General features: G+C 37.5%; 1 protein-coding gene across 3 annotated transcripts in view; it reads right to left on the reverse strand.

Annotated features, from left to right (window-relative positions):
- Positions 1 to 19987, reverse strand: part of LOC117330322 (BAI1-associated protein 3-like) — a 190663-nt gene that overhangs the window by 121111 nt on the left and 49565 nt on the right. For 2 of the 3 annotated variants that reach the window (XM_033888537.1, XM_033888529.1), the window contains exon 2: positions 13744 to 13942. In XM_033888537.1, coding sequence (XP_033744428.1) covers positions 13744 to 13940 — 197 coding nt within the window. In that variant the 5' untranslated portion in view covers positions 13941 to 13942. Of the gene's footprint in view, positions 1 to 5350; positions 5523 to 13743; positions 13943 to 19987 lie in introns of those variants that run through there. The other variant, XM_033888546.1, reaches the window with a different exon arrangement.

The raw sequence follows: 19987 nt of genomic DNA on the forward strand, positions 1-19987 counted from the left end.
TAATATATCCCTGGGTAGTAGTGGCGGTAGGTCTAAACGCCTGTGTAAAGACTGTAACATATTCCTGGGTAGTAGCAGGCGGTAGGTCTAAACGCCTGTGTAAAGACTGTAATATATCCCTGGGTAGTAGAGGGCGGTAGGCCTAACGCCTGTGTAAAGACTGTAACATATCCCTGGGTAGTAGAGGGCGGTAGGTCTAAACGCCTGTGTAAAGACTGTAACATATTCCTGGGTAATAGTGGCGGTAGGTTTATAGACCTACCGCCCACAGTGACCCAGGAATATGTTAAGTCTATACAGTGTAGGTCTATATCTGCTATTTTAGTTTTGGAACTCTCGTAATTCAAGGACGGACATTTTACAACAAATTGTGGTTTACGGACGCTTCAACTTCAGTTTTATCGATGCCAGCGCGTGATTACGATAATTTGATGTATATCGTCGGTATTATGTGCGCTCTTTCCGTAATTGTAACGTATAACTCGGCTTTACTGTGGTAGATGATAGAAGATAATAATTTTCAGGGAACTTCGAGTGATATGTGTGCACACATACATTTATTAATTTACTGATAAAACTATATTTACTGTATAATGTCAACATTTTATTAAAACAAGTCTGCAACGAATAAATACATGTTTTTATGCATTTGCGTCGCGTTCCCACTAATTTCTGCCTACAATATTGCAAACTTTTATGCGGATTTGACGATAAAGGCTTAATAGTAATAATGTAAATGAAAGTTGAGAACAGGGAAAGATTATATGTTATGACTTCAATAGACCACCAAATTGTCTAAAATTCCTCGTGAAGGTGATTTATGATGAAGCTGGTGGTGGTGGCATTTGTAATATAAATTCCCCCGTTGCGCTAAGATGGGATATTTACGTTACAGCGTAACTGCTCGATAGGATATTATACCACATCGATACATAATTGATGGTTTATTATTCGGTAAATATTGTCGCCGAGGAACAATAAAATATGGTATATCCATCGTATAGTCGTAGAATATGTATAGCATATGCCCCAGTTATCTTCAGTGCTTGAGTGCTCCATTTGAGTTTAATACGAATTTGTGGTCTGCCAACAGTTCTATACACTTTGGCTGAATTGATGTTTCTACAAAAACATCAATGAGTTCATAGGTCAATAAATGTGTGACTTTAATACTCCAGCTGAGAATATTATGACAGAAACACAAACCAATGAACTAGGGTATCACACAGCTTAACGCGTCCATTGGAACATTTTACCTTGTATATATATTTGGGGATTTAACATTTTATCAGTATCAAATATTTCAGAGTTGCTTAAGTGTTTTCGTTTGGTGATTTCTGATGCATATACATGTAAATCAATTATTCATTATTGAATGACCAATTCCAGATACGTTAATGATATGTCACATGTTTCTTGTAAAACATTTTGGTAAAGAATCACGATATACATACACTTTGAGTATGAGTTTCACTCCCCCCCCCCCCCCCCCCCCCCCCCCCCCCCCCTAATACCACTAAATAACTGCACGCACGCACGCACGCACGCACGCACGCACCCCTTTTCCTTTTCCCTTTTCAAATTCCTGGATCCGCGCCCCTGAGTTTATCTATCAGCGTCATATGGAGTGAGGGGTCACCAGAATTTTGTTAATGCCAGTATCCTTAAACAGGAACACTAGGTCGCAAACTAATAATGGACCAGGAATCAGGACAATCATATTCGGAATAATCTATATCACCGCATAGAGTGGTAGAAACTACGTTTGTCATTTAATGGTTATAGGTTATAGAAACACTGATTTACTAAGCAAAGATTGTAAAATGAATGTGTATAGGTCAATGATTCGATGACCCGACCCCGCCCCCATTTTGTTAGTTGCTCCACATTCGCTATGATCCAATTAACTCATGCTCAGTCCAATTCAACTGTAGATGTAGGTCCTTAAATGCTTAGGGAAAACGATATCCCTCAATTGTATCTGACCAATAGCATGACTCCCTTCAGCGGACATGGTCTATTAAGATGAACGTTTTGCTTCAGCGAAGTACTACACGTACATCAACCACTTATGGTCAACCGCTTATGTAGTCAATTGACCTTACTTTTATATACAAAACCCCTATTTCTGTAATAATAAAACAACACTTTAAATGATCTAAGCATTGTTATTTATTGCCTATATCGTAAATATCGTAACCCATGTTTCCCTATTCTATAGGTGTGCCGGTGGGATGTATTTCGGTTCCTTTGACATCCTATTGATTAGCGCGTGTCAATCTTTATCATGTACCAACGAAAAAATCAATACTTGGTATACTATGGGTAGCCCGTATCTGACGGAGCACGCTACAACATCAAAACCACATCAACATCAATGTCAATCATTGGAAAGTTGACTTTTAACATTATCCATTCTCATGGGAGGTAACACATCTCTATAAGAATCTACGTTAGCCAGACGCTTTGTCATAATAATCTATTGTTGTATTTGCGGCAAACGTTTGTAGCCATACGGCACCGAGGAAATGGAAGTCGGTTCGGGTAGGCGAAAGATAGAGAGCTTGAGTGATGGTTTAATGTAGGGATAGGCCTAATTCAGTTTTAGTTTTAGGTGTCGCTCAACTGAAGAAAATTCATCAAATAATCAGTATGCATAGACATCAAAAGTTAAGAACAAAATAACGATAAAAGTAACCCGATACCATATGTTCAACTGTATGGTAATGTCATTGCCAATTTGCTCCGATTTATAGAAAACAAGTGTGCACGTACGAATCCAACAAATCATAGGTTTTTCAAACGCGTCATTCATTTCTAATTTGTCTAATAGAATCTAATAACCTAAGCATAATGTTTTAAATGCTTTCAGATTACCATTGAATTATAAGTCACGTCAAACATGAAAACTCCAAAACGTCATAGGATGTTTCTTTCTCGCTGGACGAGAGCATTTATTGCCCCTCGCCCTCTTTACAGCCTTCCGGGCTCCTTGAATTTTACATAAACAATCCTAACGTGGCCATTCTCAAGTTTTAGCGGATAGTGAACGCTACCTCCCGACCCCGTCTAAATGTCCTACCCCTGTGTTCAGCTCCATTCTGGTCACTCGGAGTGATTAAGGAGTTGATACATTGTAAGCTTGCTTCATAGTGACAGTTGTAAAACATTTTTTTTTATTTACAACAGCATTTGAGGCTCAGCATTTAAAATGGAATAGCGAGTATGTTTCTGGTGATTTTTTATGACTAGGGAAAATGGGATAACGAACAATTTTGGTGATTTTGGCTGAAGTGTATATAAATCAATTAATCGTAATTTGCGCAGGACAGACAATGAAGGTATTTAAAACAAAGACTGATATCAATATTCAACGGGAGGTAACTCGCACGTTTCAATATACAATTTGATCGGGGATGAAATTACTTTGCGAGAGGTGTCGTACAGAGCTGAGCATAAGATACACTGGGTATGTATAACGTACATGTACAACGAAAAAGGACATACATGAAGCTTCGTTTGAGATGAATTTGGCACGAATGAAATCGTGTTAGTGCCATATGGTTGGTTCGTTACATGTAGCATAACAATGTACCCAAATAGGCATGTTGCAGACCTATTTACTGAAACAACATTGACAATTTAAATTATTTCTTCATTTTTATAGTCTATAAAAAATGTAGCTTTCACAAAGGGTTTCATGTGACCTAATTCTAACACGTTTCGTTCAATTGTACTAGACAATAATAATGTAAACATGAACCCTCAGGGCTGTGCTCGGACCGTCAACTCCATGTCAATGCACTCAGTAACACACGATGTCCTTTCGCTAAATTAAACTATCCATAAACTGGTTACAATCAACAGAAAATACCGATCTTATCTATCATTCCGAGAAAAGGAATACTTGTTGAGTAAATTCGATTACTGATCAACGGGAGGTAATTCATTTAAGATTATCAATTTAATTACTTTACAAAAGACTACTACAGAATAGAGCGATCTCCCTACGACACTCTAGCTATCTATAACCGAGCGTCTATTTAACAACTTCCCCTTAACCCTTAATACAGAACTCACAATGTATTTATTATTTTCACAAAGTATATCATACCTATTTTCTATTTGATATTATACATAAATACTTTATCATACATCCTCTTTACCTCAATCAAACCGCCATACTTTCTCTCACCCACTCCTCACATTGTACAATAGTATATACTGTTAAATGTTTCGAACTGGCATATTTATGAAATAACTTCACTTAGAAAATAAAAAGATTTTTCCATGGTAGAGTATGATAAAAATAATCTAAAGTTCGTTTTATCAACACATAGCTGTATGTGTGTTTTCAGCACAATAAGAATGATTTTTGTTGATACAATAAAATGTAATGGAGTGTAACAGATGTGTGCATGATATTAAGTAATCCAGTCGTTATTAAACTGTAGACAGTGGGTGTTCTGTTTCAACGACACAAATTAGTGTTTATCACGAGACGTGTTGGTTGGAGCACAGACGAAACTATATATACATGTATATTCAAACGCATTCCAGATAGGAAAATCAAAACCTACATTCTACATAAAATAAAGTACCAAACACGTATTTATACCTTTATATTTACCATTGTATGGCACTGCCACTATATAACCCTACCAATTCAGTTGCGAGTTCACCAGCTTATGAACTGCCAACTGAAATTTGAATTTGAAAATTTCCAAAAAAAAAATCGCACGACAAATAAAAAATCGCAGATGGTAAATATAAGCATTGAACGGCTTTCAGTTGGCATTCATAGTCAATATGAATGCCAACTGAAAGCCGTTCAATGTTTAATTGATTGTCTGTATACTCGATAGAATAATAAAAGTGTTGAGGCCTACCTTAATTGTTTCCCCTCATGGTCAGATAAAAGTGACAACTATAAACTTGACCCTGGGTATCAATTTCTATGTAGGTCACTTTTTGACGTAACACCGGCGTGGTGTACAGTGAAGTTTGTATATTACAATGTCATCTATTTCACATCTGACATTTTGTTATTGAAGCTTACTTTACTTGAAGAGCGAGACTAAAAGGGGAGAGATAAGAGTGTTGAAAGAGGAATGTCGTGAGAAAAGTATGAAAATGTTCATAAAGTTATATTATCAAACTAGATTTTTCATGATAAGTATTAGGAATACAGTTTCTACATAAAACGTAACTTCCATGATAATTGGGAATATTGTAAAACTAAATATATATATATATATATGTCTCTGAAATGCTAGAATGAAAGGGCTCCTGAATTCTCGAGAATAATATCAAACAATGGTTTATAAAGTAAATAAACACATTTACTCACAACACGATATTCCTCAGTACAGCTTCATTACGCAGTTGTTCCTCGAAATCCATATTGAAAATTTAAAACGTGGTGTATGAATCCATTTTTGTTCCCTTGCATTTGAGCATGCGACATCAACATAGCCTCTCATAGACTAGGCCATAACATACAAACATACACACATCACAGACAGGTGTGTCTGACACAAGGCTATCGGTACAGTCATCACATGTATACCACGCACACACGTGTAATCTTTACCCTCATATATAGTAATGAGAATCGATTTTATAAAAGGATATCGACAATATTAGCAGAGCCATTCGTCAGCTTTAATTTCGACACTATACACGCGCATGCACGTGTGTGAATGTACGGGATCGTATAACCTAATCATTGGTTTAAATACATATTTATTTTCCTTCCGTAAACGATTTTGACAACAACGCTTGAAATCCGATGTACTATTTCCCAAACAAATGAATCTGTATGGCGTGTTTTTATATAGGGTTAACGTATAGTGGACTCTTGCTCAAGTTATGACAGCATTGTAGCTACCAGCCGGTATACAGGTATACGTGAATCCACCTCGTATCTATATTGTGTATACCAGTCAATTTTAAATTATCTCGTGATACAAAGGGAAACTTCTTGAATAATCATCCAGTCGTTTTGTTCTTGTCTGACGAATTATTTTCCCGATAGCATACCAAGCTAGTGTAGTTCTAATCTAGATGGTATTTATTTACACAAGGCCATGTCTTAAACTACGCGATTATCGGTTCAAGTTTGGTCTTAGTAACAGAAAGTCGTGTTCATCCAGGTTAGACTCAGGTAACTCTACGGGTAGATCTACTTAATCTAGTCTATATCCGAACGAAGGGTAATAAATCTAACGTTTCTGGACGTTTGGTTTGTTGAACAAGAGTTTATGAGACTGCGAAATTAGATTCGTGTGGGCCCTCCAAAAGCTTATCAGATTATAGAATTCGTTAACGCACCAATATTACTACTATTACCAATATGAAAACGTACTAATATTTATTGACCAATGAGATACCTGACCAGTGACACTTCTCCACGGACATTACACACATACTTTACAGACGTAATTAAATCAAATTTCTAATAATGGTTAAAAATAAGGTTTGTTTCATTAAAGTTCAGAAACAACGTTTTTCCTGCAATATCTTATCTTTGATATCTAAGAGATTAAAATTGAACTGCGTATGTTTGATAAACTGTTATTTCGCCTTTATCAGCTATTTATTGTCTGTCGTCCCCAAGACGTGTCTTGTTAGCCTGACGGAGCACCTTATGCCTGCTCTATGGAAGCATGACGGAACGCCTCACGTCTGCTCTATGGAAGCATGATGGAACGCCTCACGTCTGCTCTATGGAAGCATGACGGAACACCTCACGTCTGCTCTATGGAAGCATGATGGAACGCCTCACGTCTACTCTATGGAAGCATGATTGAAGACCTCGCATCTTTCCAACGGTAACGTTTCGGCATTCGAACGAGGCTAACCATTGAAAGGCCTTTGTCTGGACCAACTACAGTGTGATATAACATTAACTGTCACGCACGTAGATGGGCTGTTCCCGAGGTGCATGCAGAAAGTCGACCAAAAGTGAGATTTCTAGTAGGGGAGGGGACATGCCTGTACACCTACCCCATCACATCCAAAGAATTCGCATCTTGGGTGTGACTTACTGCATGCCCTCCCTTGACCATTGCCATCTGGTAGCTTTGAGGTTAGTATTTTAATTATTTGATTTATTCGTTCACTTTATTATTGGAAAGCATAGCTAAAATTAAAATATAATGAAATGCGAAATACAGATATCCTTATTTCTCCGATAAAACCATGGCGATTTTCTAGTCGAAGTTTTATGGTCTATGCTCTCCATGAACCTAGTCTTCGAAGATGATACATGTTTTTTCGTTGACGTTTCAGCCATGTTTTCAAACTTGTCAACGTTAAAAATACTTATAAATTGTTAATTCGTAACCCTAGGTTCCAGTTAAACGTACTGATTGTCATTGGTCGGTTATACAGTTATTCGATATGTATTTTTCGTTTGAACCAAACATTATGTAAATAATATTCAGGACAAAATACATTTACATATATATAATACCTGGTACATTCAAAAGTATGTGTGCGAGTAGATTTTAAAAATAGATTGAAGGGTCTCACGAGTCACACTTCAGCTACCAAAGAACAGCGACAACAACATGTGGATGTTCAAGTGTATTTTAACTGAATAGATTGGATATATTGGTACTTTATACCATTACCGATACTACATCTCTAACAAAGAGTATCGTTATCGATGGAAAACATGACTGGTCTGTTGTATCTTTTATATAACATTTTGTTCGGAATCTTAAAAGAGTGATCTCCCTTGCATTGGAAAAGTGTCACTGAGACCGCAGAGTACTCTCTTTTAATTACCCAGAAACGTTGAGTTGTAATTAGCACGTTCTATCGCAATAAACGAAAGTCGAACACGTGTATAGTTGCCTTGGGATGAAATTTCAATTACAGAGAAAACACTAGTTTAAGTTTTCTCCACATAAAAATACGAACATTGAACTCATCGAACGGGGATGTTTCAGTGCAATGTCCAAAAAAATCGTTTCTGACAGTTTTGTTGCTAAAGAATGCACACAGCTGTGAAATGGATAGTGTTTCTACTGAAATCGAGTAGTGTGGCTCCACCAGGGATCAAAACAGTCTGTCAACGAACGACCGAACCAAATGGCAAAGCGACGCACATCATGCATCCCCGCAACCTTAACATACAGGAACAGACATATATTCACATAGACTACCAATTATGATAATTTTCCAAGTGTCTGTGAATTTACACACACTCTCTCTACAAAACTGTTAGCCATTATAACATTTTGATATTGCTCTGTTTCACCATTGTCATCTACGGTTAGTGTTGAAATGATCTAAGAGAAGTAAAACTAGTAAATCGGAATTACGCATTATTTAGCGTGACATGCCGTCTATGCCGACAGTTTCGTTTAGTGTGGTGTGTTCAGTACTGAATTTCGACTATACATTGCGTTCCATTATGAGAACAACAGACCTGAGAACCAGTATAACTGGTACGAACCCGATAAAGGAACACACGTGTATGACACCCATTTGTTTTGAACACTTTTGAAGAGCAAGGGAATCATTAGGCGTCACATTCTAATGACATTGTTTGGTTTACACGTATCTGCGATAATACTGTAGGATATTATTTGCTCGGGACTGGAACTCTTCACATGTCAATGTGCTAATGACATTACACATGATGTTATTTTTTTCAACTGATCTGCAATGCATGACCACAATGTCGATTCTCTTCAGCAGTGCATCCAGCATCATGTTAATTTTCATTTTTTTTTCTCCCTGGCTGATTATCTGATTCAAGCAACTTCATACTATTTGTAACATTCTATTCCGTCAACAAATCCCCAGTGACAAACCTCTCTATGGTCAGGAATCCTTATTACTATTCGACAATGACGAAGGATACTGAGAAATCTCGTCAATACTGTTAGAAACTAAAAGGTGCATGAGGCCCTAAATATTGAATTTCAAATAATATATGATATCCTTGAACATCTTTCAGGGAAATTGTGAGGGAAGCTCGAAATAATGTCCATTTGGAAGCGACCACGACCAAGCATGCTTAAATTGGAAAGGGAAATGTCAGCGTAAGAAAATACTCTAAATGAACATCTAATGGTCGTCACAATCTCGTTATAGTCACATTCATTTGTTCGACCATTTGACATGTTTTCAATGTAACAGATTAGAACCAGACTTCAGTGCCAACAGGCCACGTGGGTTTAACGGTATCTATTATTAAATCTACATAACATAGTAACAAAAATGACAAAGGAAGACAATTGTATGACTAATTCACTGACCGAGACTCGAACTCCTGATCTACGGTACCTAATCCCCTAGGCAAAAATATCCGAAGCATATACCGCGCAATATACTCGTTCTTAATTAAAAAGAACGTTCCAGTGGCGCAGTGATGGTCGGTCGATACCATGACATGATCATAGTGACAAGTCGTTTATTGGATGATATGAATACCTGGACCGCAATATATATATATACATTGAATTGAACACGTATACCATATATTCAACACAGTACAACTACGACTGAAAGTACATTTCGATCCACAATACATAGTGTATAATACATATATAACAACACATATTGCAATAATTGTGACGTCATAAATGACAACGGACCACATTGTTTACTGCTCCGGTAAACCAGAGCGGTTTTAATAATTTTATCACAGTTTTCGATGGCAAACAAACGTGATAAGTGTCAGTGAGTACGTTTAGGCTACTTGCAACAAAAGACGGCGCTAATTATATTTTAAGTAGTTTTCTGCTGAAACACGAGATGCGATCATTTTCTAGTCATGCCAGCCGGAAATGGCCAATTTAACAACGTAACCAAAACCAGCAAAACGGCCGATAGCGAACCAATGACAATTCGTCTTGAAATGAAACCCCATTTTGGCTAAACCACTTGTGAGATGTATGAAAAGGATGGTAGCAACCCAAATGCCAAGATAACGCGTGTGACCTGTTTTAGAAACACTTCTGCATCGCACGTCTCAGAAAAGGGGAGAAGGATACGAATTTCTGAAATAATGTGACTCAATGTGGTTCTGCGCTCTATGTAAAGTTTCTGTGGAAAAAGAAACTTCTAAACAGAAAAATTGGTTGAGAAGAAATGCGCGGAGATCATGGCAGGCTACGAAGAAAGGATAAAACTTTTGGAAACCAGTTTAGCGGAATTTACAGCCTTATATAGCAAGGACGATGTGAGTAATGTCGTACACTTTACCCTAGCCGTACACACTCTCGTTCAAAGCAACCAAGGGACAACAAAAAGCCGTATTATTAGAAAGAAAAACCAGAAACGGAAAGTGATATCAGTAATAGCAGATATGAAGGGACTGAATGGCGACCAAACACAAATGGCTTCAAGTGATACTGAAAAGGCAGACGGACTAGTAGATTTCTTTACCAGTGTTTTTACCAAAGTACCGCCAGGCGAAATATCTATATTTTGCGCAAAAACAGTATATCGGCCTTCTGATGAAATAAGTTTTAGCGAAGAGCGAGTTAGGAAGTATATTTTAGAACTTGGTGGAACCAAATCATGCGGGCCAGATGATACGCACCCTTAAACACTTAAAGAACTTGCTGATGTCTTGGGTATCCCACTGTCGGTACTCTTCAACAAATCACTGAATGAAGGCAGATTGCCTCAAATTTGGAAGGAAGCTATATATATATAAAAAAAGGTGGGGGAGGGGGCAGGGTGTGAACTATGATTACCAAGTATCGTCCTTAAAACAATGGAAAACCTCGTTCGGAATAAAATTGTAATTCATATGCAGATGAATGACTTGTTTAGCGATAAGCACTTCGGTTTTCAGCCCGGTAGATCTAAACACTTTAGGTGCTGCTAGTCCTGGATGGATGGATGGATGGATGGATGGATGGATGGATGGACAAAGATGTTGGACAACGTACAGTAAGTGGATGTCATTTACATGGACTTAATGAAGGCGTTTTATAAAGTACCACACCGTCGCCTCATTCACAAGCTTTATAAATATAAAATAGGATGTAAAACAGTAAAATAGATAGAAAACTTAAGTAGAAGACATCAGAGAGAAGCTTTAAGTGGATCATCATCAAAATCCCATAACGTACTAAGGTAACGTACTAGGATAACGTACTAGGGTAACGTACTAAGGTAACGTACTAAGATAACGTACTAGGATAACGTACTAAGGTAACGTACTAAGGTAACGTACTAGGATAACGTACTAGGGTAACGTACTAGGATAACGTACTAAGGTAACGTACTAAGGTAACGTACTAAGGTAACGTACTAAGGTAACGTACTAAGGTAACGTACTAAGATAACGTACTAGGATAACGTACTAGGGTAACGTACTAGGATAACGTACTAGGATAACGTACTAGGGTAACGTACTAGGATAACGTACTAGGGTAACGTACTAGGATAACGTACTAAGGTAACGTACTAGGATAACGTACTAGGGTAACGTACTAGGATAACGTACTAGGATAACGTACTAGGATAACGTACTAGGATAACGTACTAGGATAACGTACTAGGGTAACGTACTAAGGTAACGTACTAGGATAACGTACTAGGGTAACGTACTAGGATAACGTACTAGGGTAACGTACTAGGGTAACGTACTAAGGTAACGTACTAAGGTAACGTACTAAGGTAACGTACTAAGGTAACGTACTAAGGTAACGTACTAGGATAACGTACTAGGATAACGTACTAGGGTAACGTACTAGGATAACGTACTAAGGTAACGTACTAAGGTAACGTACTAGGATAACGTACTAGGGTAACGTACTAGGATAACGTACTAAGGTAACGTACTAAGGTAACGTACTAAGGTAACGTACTAAGGTAACGTACTAAGGTAACGTACTAAGATAACGTACTAGGATAACGTACTAGGGTAACGTACTAGGATAACGTACTAGGATAACGTACTAGGGTAACGTACTAGGATAACGTACTAGGGTAACGTACTAGGATAACGTACTAAGGTAACGTACTAGGATAACGTACTAGGGTAACGTACTAGGATAACGTACTAGGATAACGTACTAGGATAACGTACTAGGGTAACGTACTAGGATAACGTACTAAGGTAACGTACTAAGGTAACGTACTAGGATAACGTACTAAGGTAACGTACTAAGGTAACGTACTAGGATAACGTACTAGGGTAACGTACTAGGGTAACGTACTAGGATAACGTACTAGGGTAACGTACTAGGATAACGTACTAGGGTAACGTACTAGGATAACGTACTAGGGTAACGTACTAGGATAACGTACTAGGGTAACGTACTAGGGTAACGTACTAAGGTAACGTACTAGGATAACGTACTAGGGTACCGTACTAGGATAACGTACTAGGGTAACGTACTAGGACACATTCTATTTATAACACACAGCAATGATATGTCGGACAACACAATATCACCCTGTACTCTGTTTGCTGATGACACAAAATTGTATCGCAATATCAAAAGTCAAGAAGACACAAGTATTCTGCAATCATATTTAGAAAGCCTCCAAAAATGTTAAGAAGACTGGTTGTTAAAATTCCATCGTAACAAATACAGGACATTGCATATTAGAAGAACAGGAAAAGAGGAACGGAAATACCACCTTGCATATTTCAAACGGCAATTTAATTACTTGGTTTAATCAGAAGATCGTTTACATATATGGAAGAGTCTATATTCAAGCAACATAAGTCATGCCACACTTGGAATATGCAGCATGTGCATTGAAACCTTAAAAATTGAAAGATATTCAAATTATCGAAAACGGTCAACGAAGAGCTACTAAGCTCCTTCTAGGGATGAAGAACCTTTCATACAACGAGAGACTCAGGAAACTGAAACTCTTCACATTGAAGTACCGCAGGATGAGAGGAGACTTAATTAATTACAGTTTTCAAAATAATTAGAAGAAGAGATACCTCAAAGTTATTGACTTTTGATACCAACGAAAGAACCCGCGGTCACAACTTCAAAATTTATAAATATCGCTGTAGCTCAGAACTAACCCAATTCTCTTTAACATTCAGAATTATAAATGTTTGGGATAATCTTTCGGTTCAAATTGTGAATGCAAGCTCAATCAGGCACTTCGAGAAACTGTTGGACGGACACTTTCAAGTCATAATCTTTGATTACAAAGACCTATGTAACATTGTAAACTTTAAAGCCATTTATGTTATGTACATACAATGTATATCACTGTTTTTGTCAGATATGAATATAAAGGCTTAAAGCCTACGTCCATAATGATTAATCATTTGATATATATAATATAGTAATACAAATGACGACAGAAGACAATGTATAACTTGTCCGTTGTATAATGGCTATTTATCATGAAGGAATGCTATTTGTACCATATATACTAATAAACTCCATCATTTAACGAACAGTTACAAAATATGTACATATGTCTATCGAATTCCAAATGATTGGAAAAAAATAATTCACTACAACTGTTATGTGGAGATTTGAACACCAGTACTCTGTTACTGCATCCGAGATGTAGTGCCTTGCAATGGATACTTGGTTCTTTGCAAGACAATTCCAAATATCAGATTTAAATATCGGTATACAGCGATTGCTGAAACTCTTTCTGCGTAATAAATACAAAAAGTTAAAATGTTATAAAAAGGAGGAAGAGTCCGCGCCTTTTGAATACAATAATCGAAAGTCTGCCTGTCCAAAAAAAATATAAAACGATATTCATCAAAATATTACTCACAATGGATTTTGATAATCTCTCGGTGGCAGTTCAAACTCATCTCCTTCCTGTTTACCAGAATTGGTCACTACGGTCACCTGTCTAGACTGACGCAAATCACTTCCGCTTCCTGTACGACTGGGAGAATGGTGACGCCTTCTATGTCGGTGTGGAGACTTGACTCTCAAATGTGAACCAGGACTGCTTGGAACATCCATTGCTGTGAATAAATATTTAACAATAAGTACAAATGTGTCGAGTTCTTGAAAGAGCAGAAAATGGTAGGGTACATATGTGGCGTAAGATCGAACAATGTCAACAAGGTTGTTTTAAAACATGACGACATAGAGAGGTAACGTTGGACATTACTGCCCAAATTATTTGTAATGTGGTGTACTACTGTCTTAACGAAAATTAAAACAAAATTATATCAACATATGTACAACAGTCATAATTTACAGAATTATCTGAAAAAGCCCGTATCAGCTGAATACTTGAAAGACATTGCTAAAATTCGACTATCGTAACACACTGTAAATATTGAAAAAGGTAGATTTCATAACATTGAGCGACACCAAAGAGTTTGTCTTTTATGTGACATGAATAATGATGTTTTGTCCTTAATTTTCAAATAAGAAATGCATTCTTGAAAAGGTAGTAAGTAAGACAAGTCCAAGTGTATACAAATTTGATGAGCTGTAATAAAGAACTTGAACTTGACCATGACAACACTGACCGACCCATTTCTCAGCTTCCAAAGTAACACCAATCGAAACTGATATAGAGAATCGAACCACGCACCTCGGGACTTCATAGTGGGAGTTGGGGCTCACAGGGAACTATCAAATGGTGTAACACGGAGCAAATAGAACACAACCAACCACTCTGTCTGGTGTGATATTAACACAGCGCAATTTCATTTAGCCAATGAACTATGGGGCCAACTGAAGGGTCGATTCTTACCAATCAGAAATCCTTTGGCGTGCCTCACACATTGACTCGGATATAGTATGTTTACTGATATGTAAGCGATTCAAAAGCTTAATTCACCGCAAAATACATTTGCCGAAGTATAAGAATATCAATTTTGATTTTAAAAGAAAGCAGTTTAAGGATTTTGATTAATATATCATCATCTTATATAAGCAATGTTGTTTTGAAAAGAAGTTCCTTGTTTACAGCATGAAAGCTTCCCCCATCACGTCCGAGGTGACGTGGCGCGAGACACATCCGCGGAATTCCATGTGCCTACATTGTGTCATTTCACTGAAACTTTGTCATCTACCGTTCCCTTATATATACACCAGAATGTCATGTCAGAGACATTCACATGACATTTCTCCCTGGTCATTATATTGAAACTGGGATGTCATGTCACAGACATTCACATGACAATTTTCCCTGGTCATTATATTGAAACTGGGATTTCATGTCGGAGACATTCACATGACATTTCTCCCTGGTCATTATATTGACACTGGGATGTCATGTCGGAGACATTCACATGACATTTCTCCCTGGTCATTATATTGAAACTGGGATTTCATGTCACAGACATTCACATGACAATTTTCCCTGGTCATTATATTGACACTGGGATGTCATGTCGGAGACATTCACATGACATTTCTCCCTGGTCATTATATTGACACTGGGATGTCATGTCGCAGACATTCACGTAACATCTCTACCGTTCCATTATATTCACACCAGAATTGTATGCCACTTGAACATTGGCATGATATGTAATTTCCGATCCATCATACTGATACCAGAATGGACTTATGTTTCGGTGTACCTCACTTACGATGCTGAGCATAGGCGTGAAGGTTGAAGGAAGTATGGCGCATATTGCCATGTTTCGACCTAAATGTGACCGTTTTCAAAATCAAAAAAATAAATATCAAAAAACTGAAAACTGAGTTTTTGAATGCAAACCTTCAATCCATATCATACAAATACTCTTATATGCGAAAAATGTGTTTGTTATTTGCAATCGATATTTCATTATGACCGTAAAGTTGCATTATCGGGTTATTTAGAATTTTCCCGAATTCAAATAATTTTTTGGCATCGACCGCATCGGAGGACCAACTTTTACAATGTCTTATCTTATTCTATGCACCAAAAGATATTGAATCCTATTTCTAAAAGGTTGTACATTGGACTGGCATGTCACTAGCACCTTTGCGGCGTCCATCCGGATGGCATGTCACTGGCATGACATCTCTCCAGTCATTTCTTTGACAGGCAGCAAGTTCGCCCAACAAATGCATATTGCCCGATGTAGTTATATGGACTATATATGGAATAAACTTTAGATCTATGAATTGGGGAAACACTACCTGTTAAAGATAATAAATTTTCTTCACACAAAAGCTGTCGACGTCGATAGTGCTGTCTGGATTAACAGAGCGATATGTCACAATAACATTCATTGCAATGTTTCTTAGCTATAATTTCAAATCTGAAAACATTAGGGAGATACAGTGTACATTGTGTAAGCGGATGCTGTAATTGTGCCCATGATTAAGTTAATGTACTGGTTTGGTACCCACAAGTGAATACTGTAATACATAAAAAAAGAATCGATGAAAGTAAATCTACCAACTCTATCAAAACCTTTGAATAGACAGCAGCTAACATTTATATGTAAATATACATCCATTACCGCGTTTGGTTTCATCGCCCGTTTGTTTATTTGAGCGATTGTGGAACCGGGTCCAATAATTGAGTCCATGGCCTTCCATACAACAACGTTGAATAAAAGAGCAACGCGGATATGAATAAATTTATAATGTCTACATTACTTTCTACAGCATAGAACATTGGTACATTTGTACGTATACATACTCCCATTCCGCTAAAAATGCATAGAAGAATTGACTGATTCTAACTGGTCCGTCGTTTGCCCATCTTCTCTAGCCAAGGCTTCTAATTGCGTTACACTCTACGAACCCTTAGCAGGTATAGTCGTGTTTAAACCGTCGCGCCCTGGAAACCCATGGCATCCAGTACTCTAATCTACCGACCTATCGCGGCCTCAGTGGAGAAATGACGTCAATCACGAAATTTTAGCAGTTCGTACAATAAATATCTCGTTTATACGTGTATAACTACTTTGCATTGTTTTCTGAATAAAAAGAAACACTGCGAAACAGTAATCTGAAAAAAATCGCGAAACGAACACTTTTCCAAAATGTTTTGATTTTGATTCACCTCTGAAGTTAGAGTTCCAAAAGTATGACCATAGCATGAAGATTTCAGTCCAGTTGGCATTATCATATTTCAAACCATGGAATTATTTGGTTTGATGTTTATCAAGCCTCTTGTCCAGTCTACAAAGAGATTTTCGTTAATCGCTGTCCAAAAGATTTTTCGGAATTGAACAGAGTTCATCGTTTATGAAATTAGGACGCCCTAGTGATTTTATTTTATATTCAAGCGGACCTGGCGGATAAAGAATTCCAATGCTTGGGTTATCATCTGTAGGTCTATAATGCATGAAATCATACATTTTCAGAAAGGCGGAATCGGTTTGTTCGCTTAAACGAAAAGGCACCAGTCGTCTGCATTAGCACAGACATTTTATTTGTAATTGCTTAAGGGACCTTCATGTCCCATTTTATCTTGTTTGCTATTGGTCGTAGTATTGGATCTCTACATCAGCCACATGCGACTAGCTTGGGTTTTTTTAGTTGTTCTTTTTTTATCTTGGAACGTCATACACGCACGGTCCTTGCCCTGTGTCACGTCTACGTGATAAAGTCTAGCAGGTAAAGAATACAAACATTTGTGTCGTCGACATCAGCCTGAATTGTCCATGCGAAAGTATTCTAGCACCACGCACCAATTCTTAACAGGGTACATTGATACTGAAATACACAGTAAGAATTAAATACACAATAGGAACTAAATACACAGTAGGAACGTAATACACAGTAGGAAATAAATACACAGTAGGAACGTAATACACAGTAGGAACGTAATACACTGTAGGAACGTAATACACAGTAGGAACGTAATGCACAGTAGGAACGTAATACACAGTAGGAACGTAATGCACAGTAGGAACGTAATACACAGTAGGAACGTAATGCACAGTAGGAACGTAATACACAGTAGGAACGTAATACACAGTAGGAACGTAATACACAGTAGGAACGTAATACACAGTAGGAACGTAATGCACAGTAGGAACGTAATACACAGTAGGAACGTAATGCACAGTAGGAACGTAATACACAGTAAGAACTTAATACACAGTAGGAACTAAATACACAGTAGGAAATAAATACACAATAGGAACTAAACACACAATAGGAACCAAATACACTGTAGGAACGCAATACACAGTAGGAACGTAATACACAGTAGGAACGTAATACACAGTAGGAACGTAATGCACAGTAGGAACGTATACACAGTAGGAACGTAATACACAGTAGGAACGTAATACACAGTAGGAACTAATACACAGTAGGAACGTAATACACAGTAGGAACTAATACACAGTAGGAACGTAATACACAGTAGGAACGTAATACACAGTAGGAACGTAATACACAGATGGAACTAATACACAGTAGGAACGTAATACACAGTATTCTCTCATATCTCGCCATGTTGGATAGAGTTTGCCCATGTAAGATAGCTATGTAAGATAAATCTATCTTACATAGCATTTCACGCGCGCGGAGCAATCTGCGTTCAAGGGGGACAACTCTTACAAGGTCGTCTGCTTGTGTTTATATCCGACAGTCCTTATGGTCGGTGTCGGTTTTGAAACGTTGGACTTAATCATAGAAATACATACATTCTGAGATAAATATATATCATACCAACAATAAACCGATAGGGCTACACGCTTAAACGATTAGACATTTCATCTGAGCGAAAATATAGCCTAACTCCGTTACTGTAGACTAGGGCTACAGTACGGGCCTGTTATAACAGTTTAATAACAGTTACGACTGTACAGTACAGTACTGTACAGACTGGTCTACCCTACAGGTTTGTCATTTGCCATTAAAACATGCAAATACACAATCACCTGACAATGATAGGAAGTTGAATAAAAGGCCATAAATAAAAAAAAGTTTATAAAAAAGAAAATGTCAAACATCACAACCGATGAAATGGTTCCGTTTGCGTCAGCACAAGGGGCCTGGAATTTGTTTACTCTACAGTAGGCCTAGGCCTACAGTAGGGCTACTCATTAACCTTTCTAATTGGAAATTGGGAATTGGCTCTTAAAAGAACAAACATTCGGTAAAAATGACACCCCTCGATGTTCATATAAAAATATATATTTATTTTAATTGTAACACATAGTCTTTATTTGTGTAGAGTAACCGGGATAACTAACTGTCATCTTAGCCTTCCATCGTTATCGACGGACCTACCTTCATCATTCCATCAAGAAAACCGGTTAAACACATATATAATCCTATGTCACAGAAAAGATCGAATACTCGTATCTAGTCACTGTTCGCTGGTTCACACATTAAGTTGCCAAAATCACTGTGAATTTAAAACTACCACCCACGAAACATGGCGATCGAGATCGACATCACTCTCAATAGCCTTGAACTATGAATGGAATTCCAATGACAGTCGTGACGTCATGTAGTGACGTAGTATTTTATAAAAGAATGTGACTTGGCAATAAAAAGTACATTGTGTTCCGTGAAATGATCAAATATGTCGAGGTGCAAATCAAATTATATGTAAAATTGGAAAACTCATTTCAGAGTTGGATTTTTCAAGTTATTGTTGTTAGAACTACTTTTTCTCGGATGTTGACAATTTCGGCCACGTCAAAAGTCGGTCAAGTTAAAGCAATTTTTATTGGCGAATTTTTCATTCGTTCATCACTTAACCACAAAAGGAATGGAATTTGGGTGCAAACATAGTTTGCCAAAATTGGGAATGATCTTTCAGAATATCATAAGTATTTTTTGTAAAAACGTCAAATAAAGAACTTAAAAAATTGAACAAATTGGATGGCTGAGGGACTCTTTCGCCAGAAATTTGGTAGTGATATGAGAGAAAAAGACTCTTCCATTATGTGTGTATGTAGGATAGGGATATTCCACCCTCGGGATCACAAAATGTGGTAAAACCCTCGGCAAGCCTCGGGTTTCACCACATTTTGTGACCCCTCGGGTGGAATATCCCTATCCTACATACACACATATGAAAGAGTCTTATAGGAACTAATACACAGTAGGAACGTAATACACAGTAGGAACGTAAAACACAG

This window comes from Pecten maximus, chromosome 1 (genome assembly GCF_902652985.1).
Source record: "Pecten maximus chromosome 1, xPecMax1.1, whole genome shotgun sequence".
Taxonomy (NCBI): Eukaryota; Metazoa; Mollusca; class Bivalvia; order Pectinida; family Pectinidae; genus Pecten; species Pecten maximus.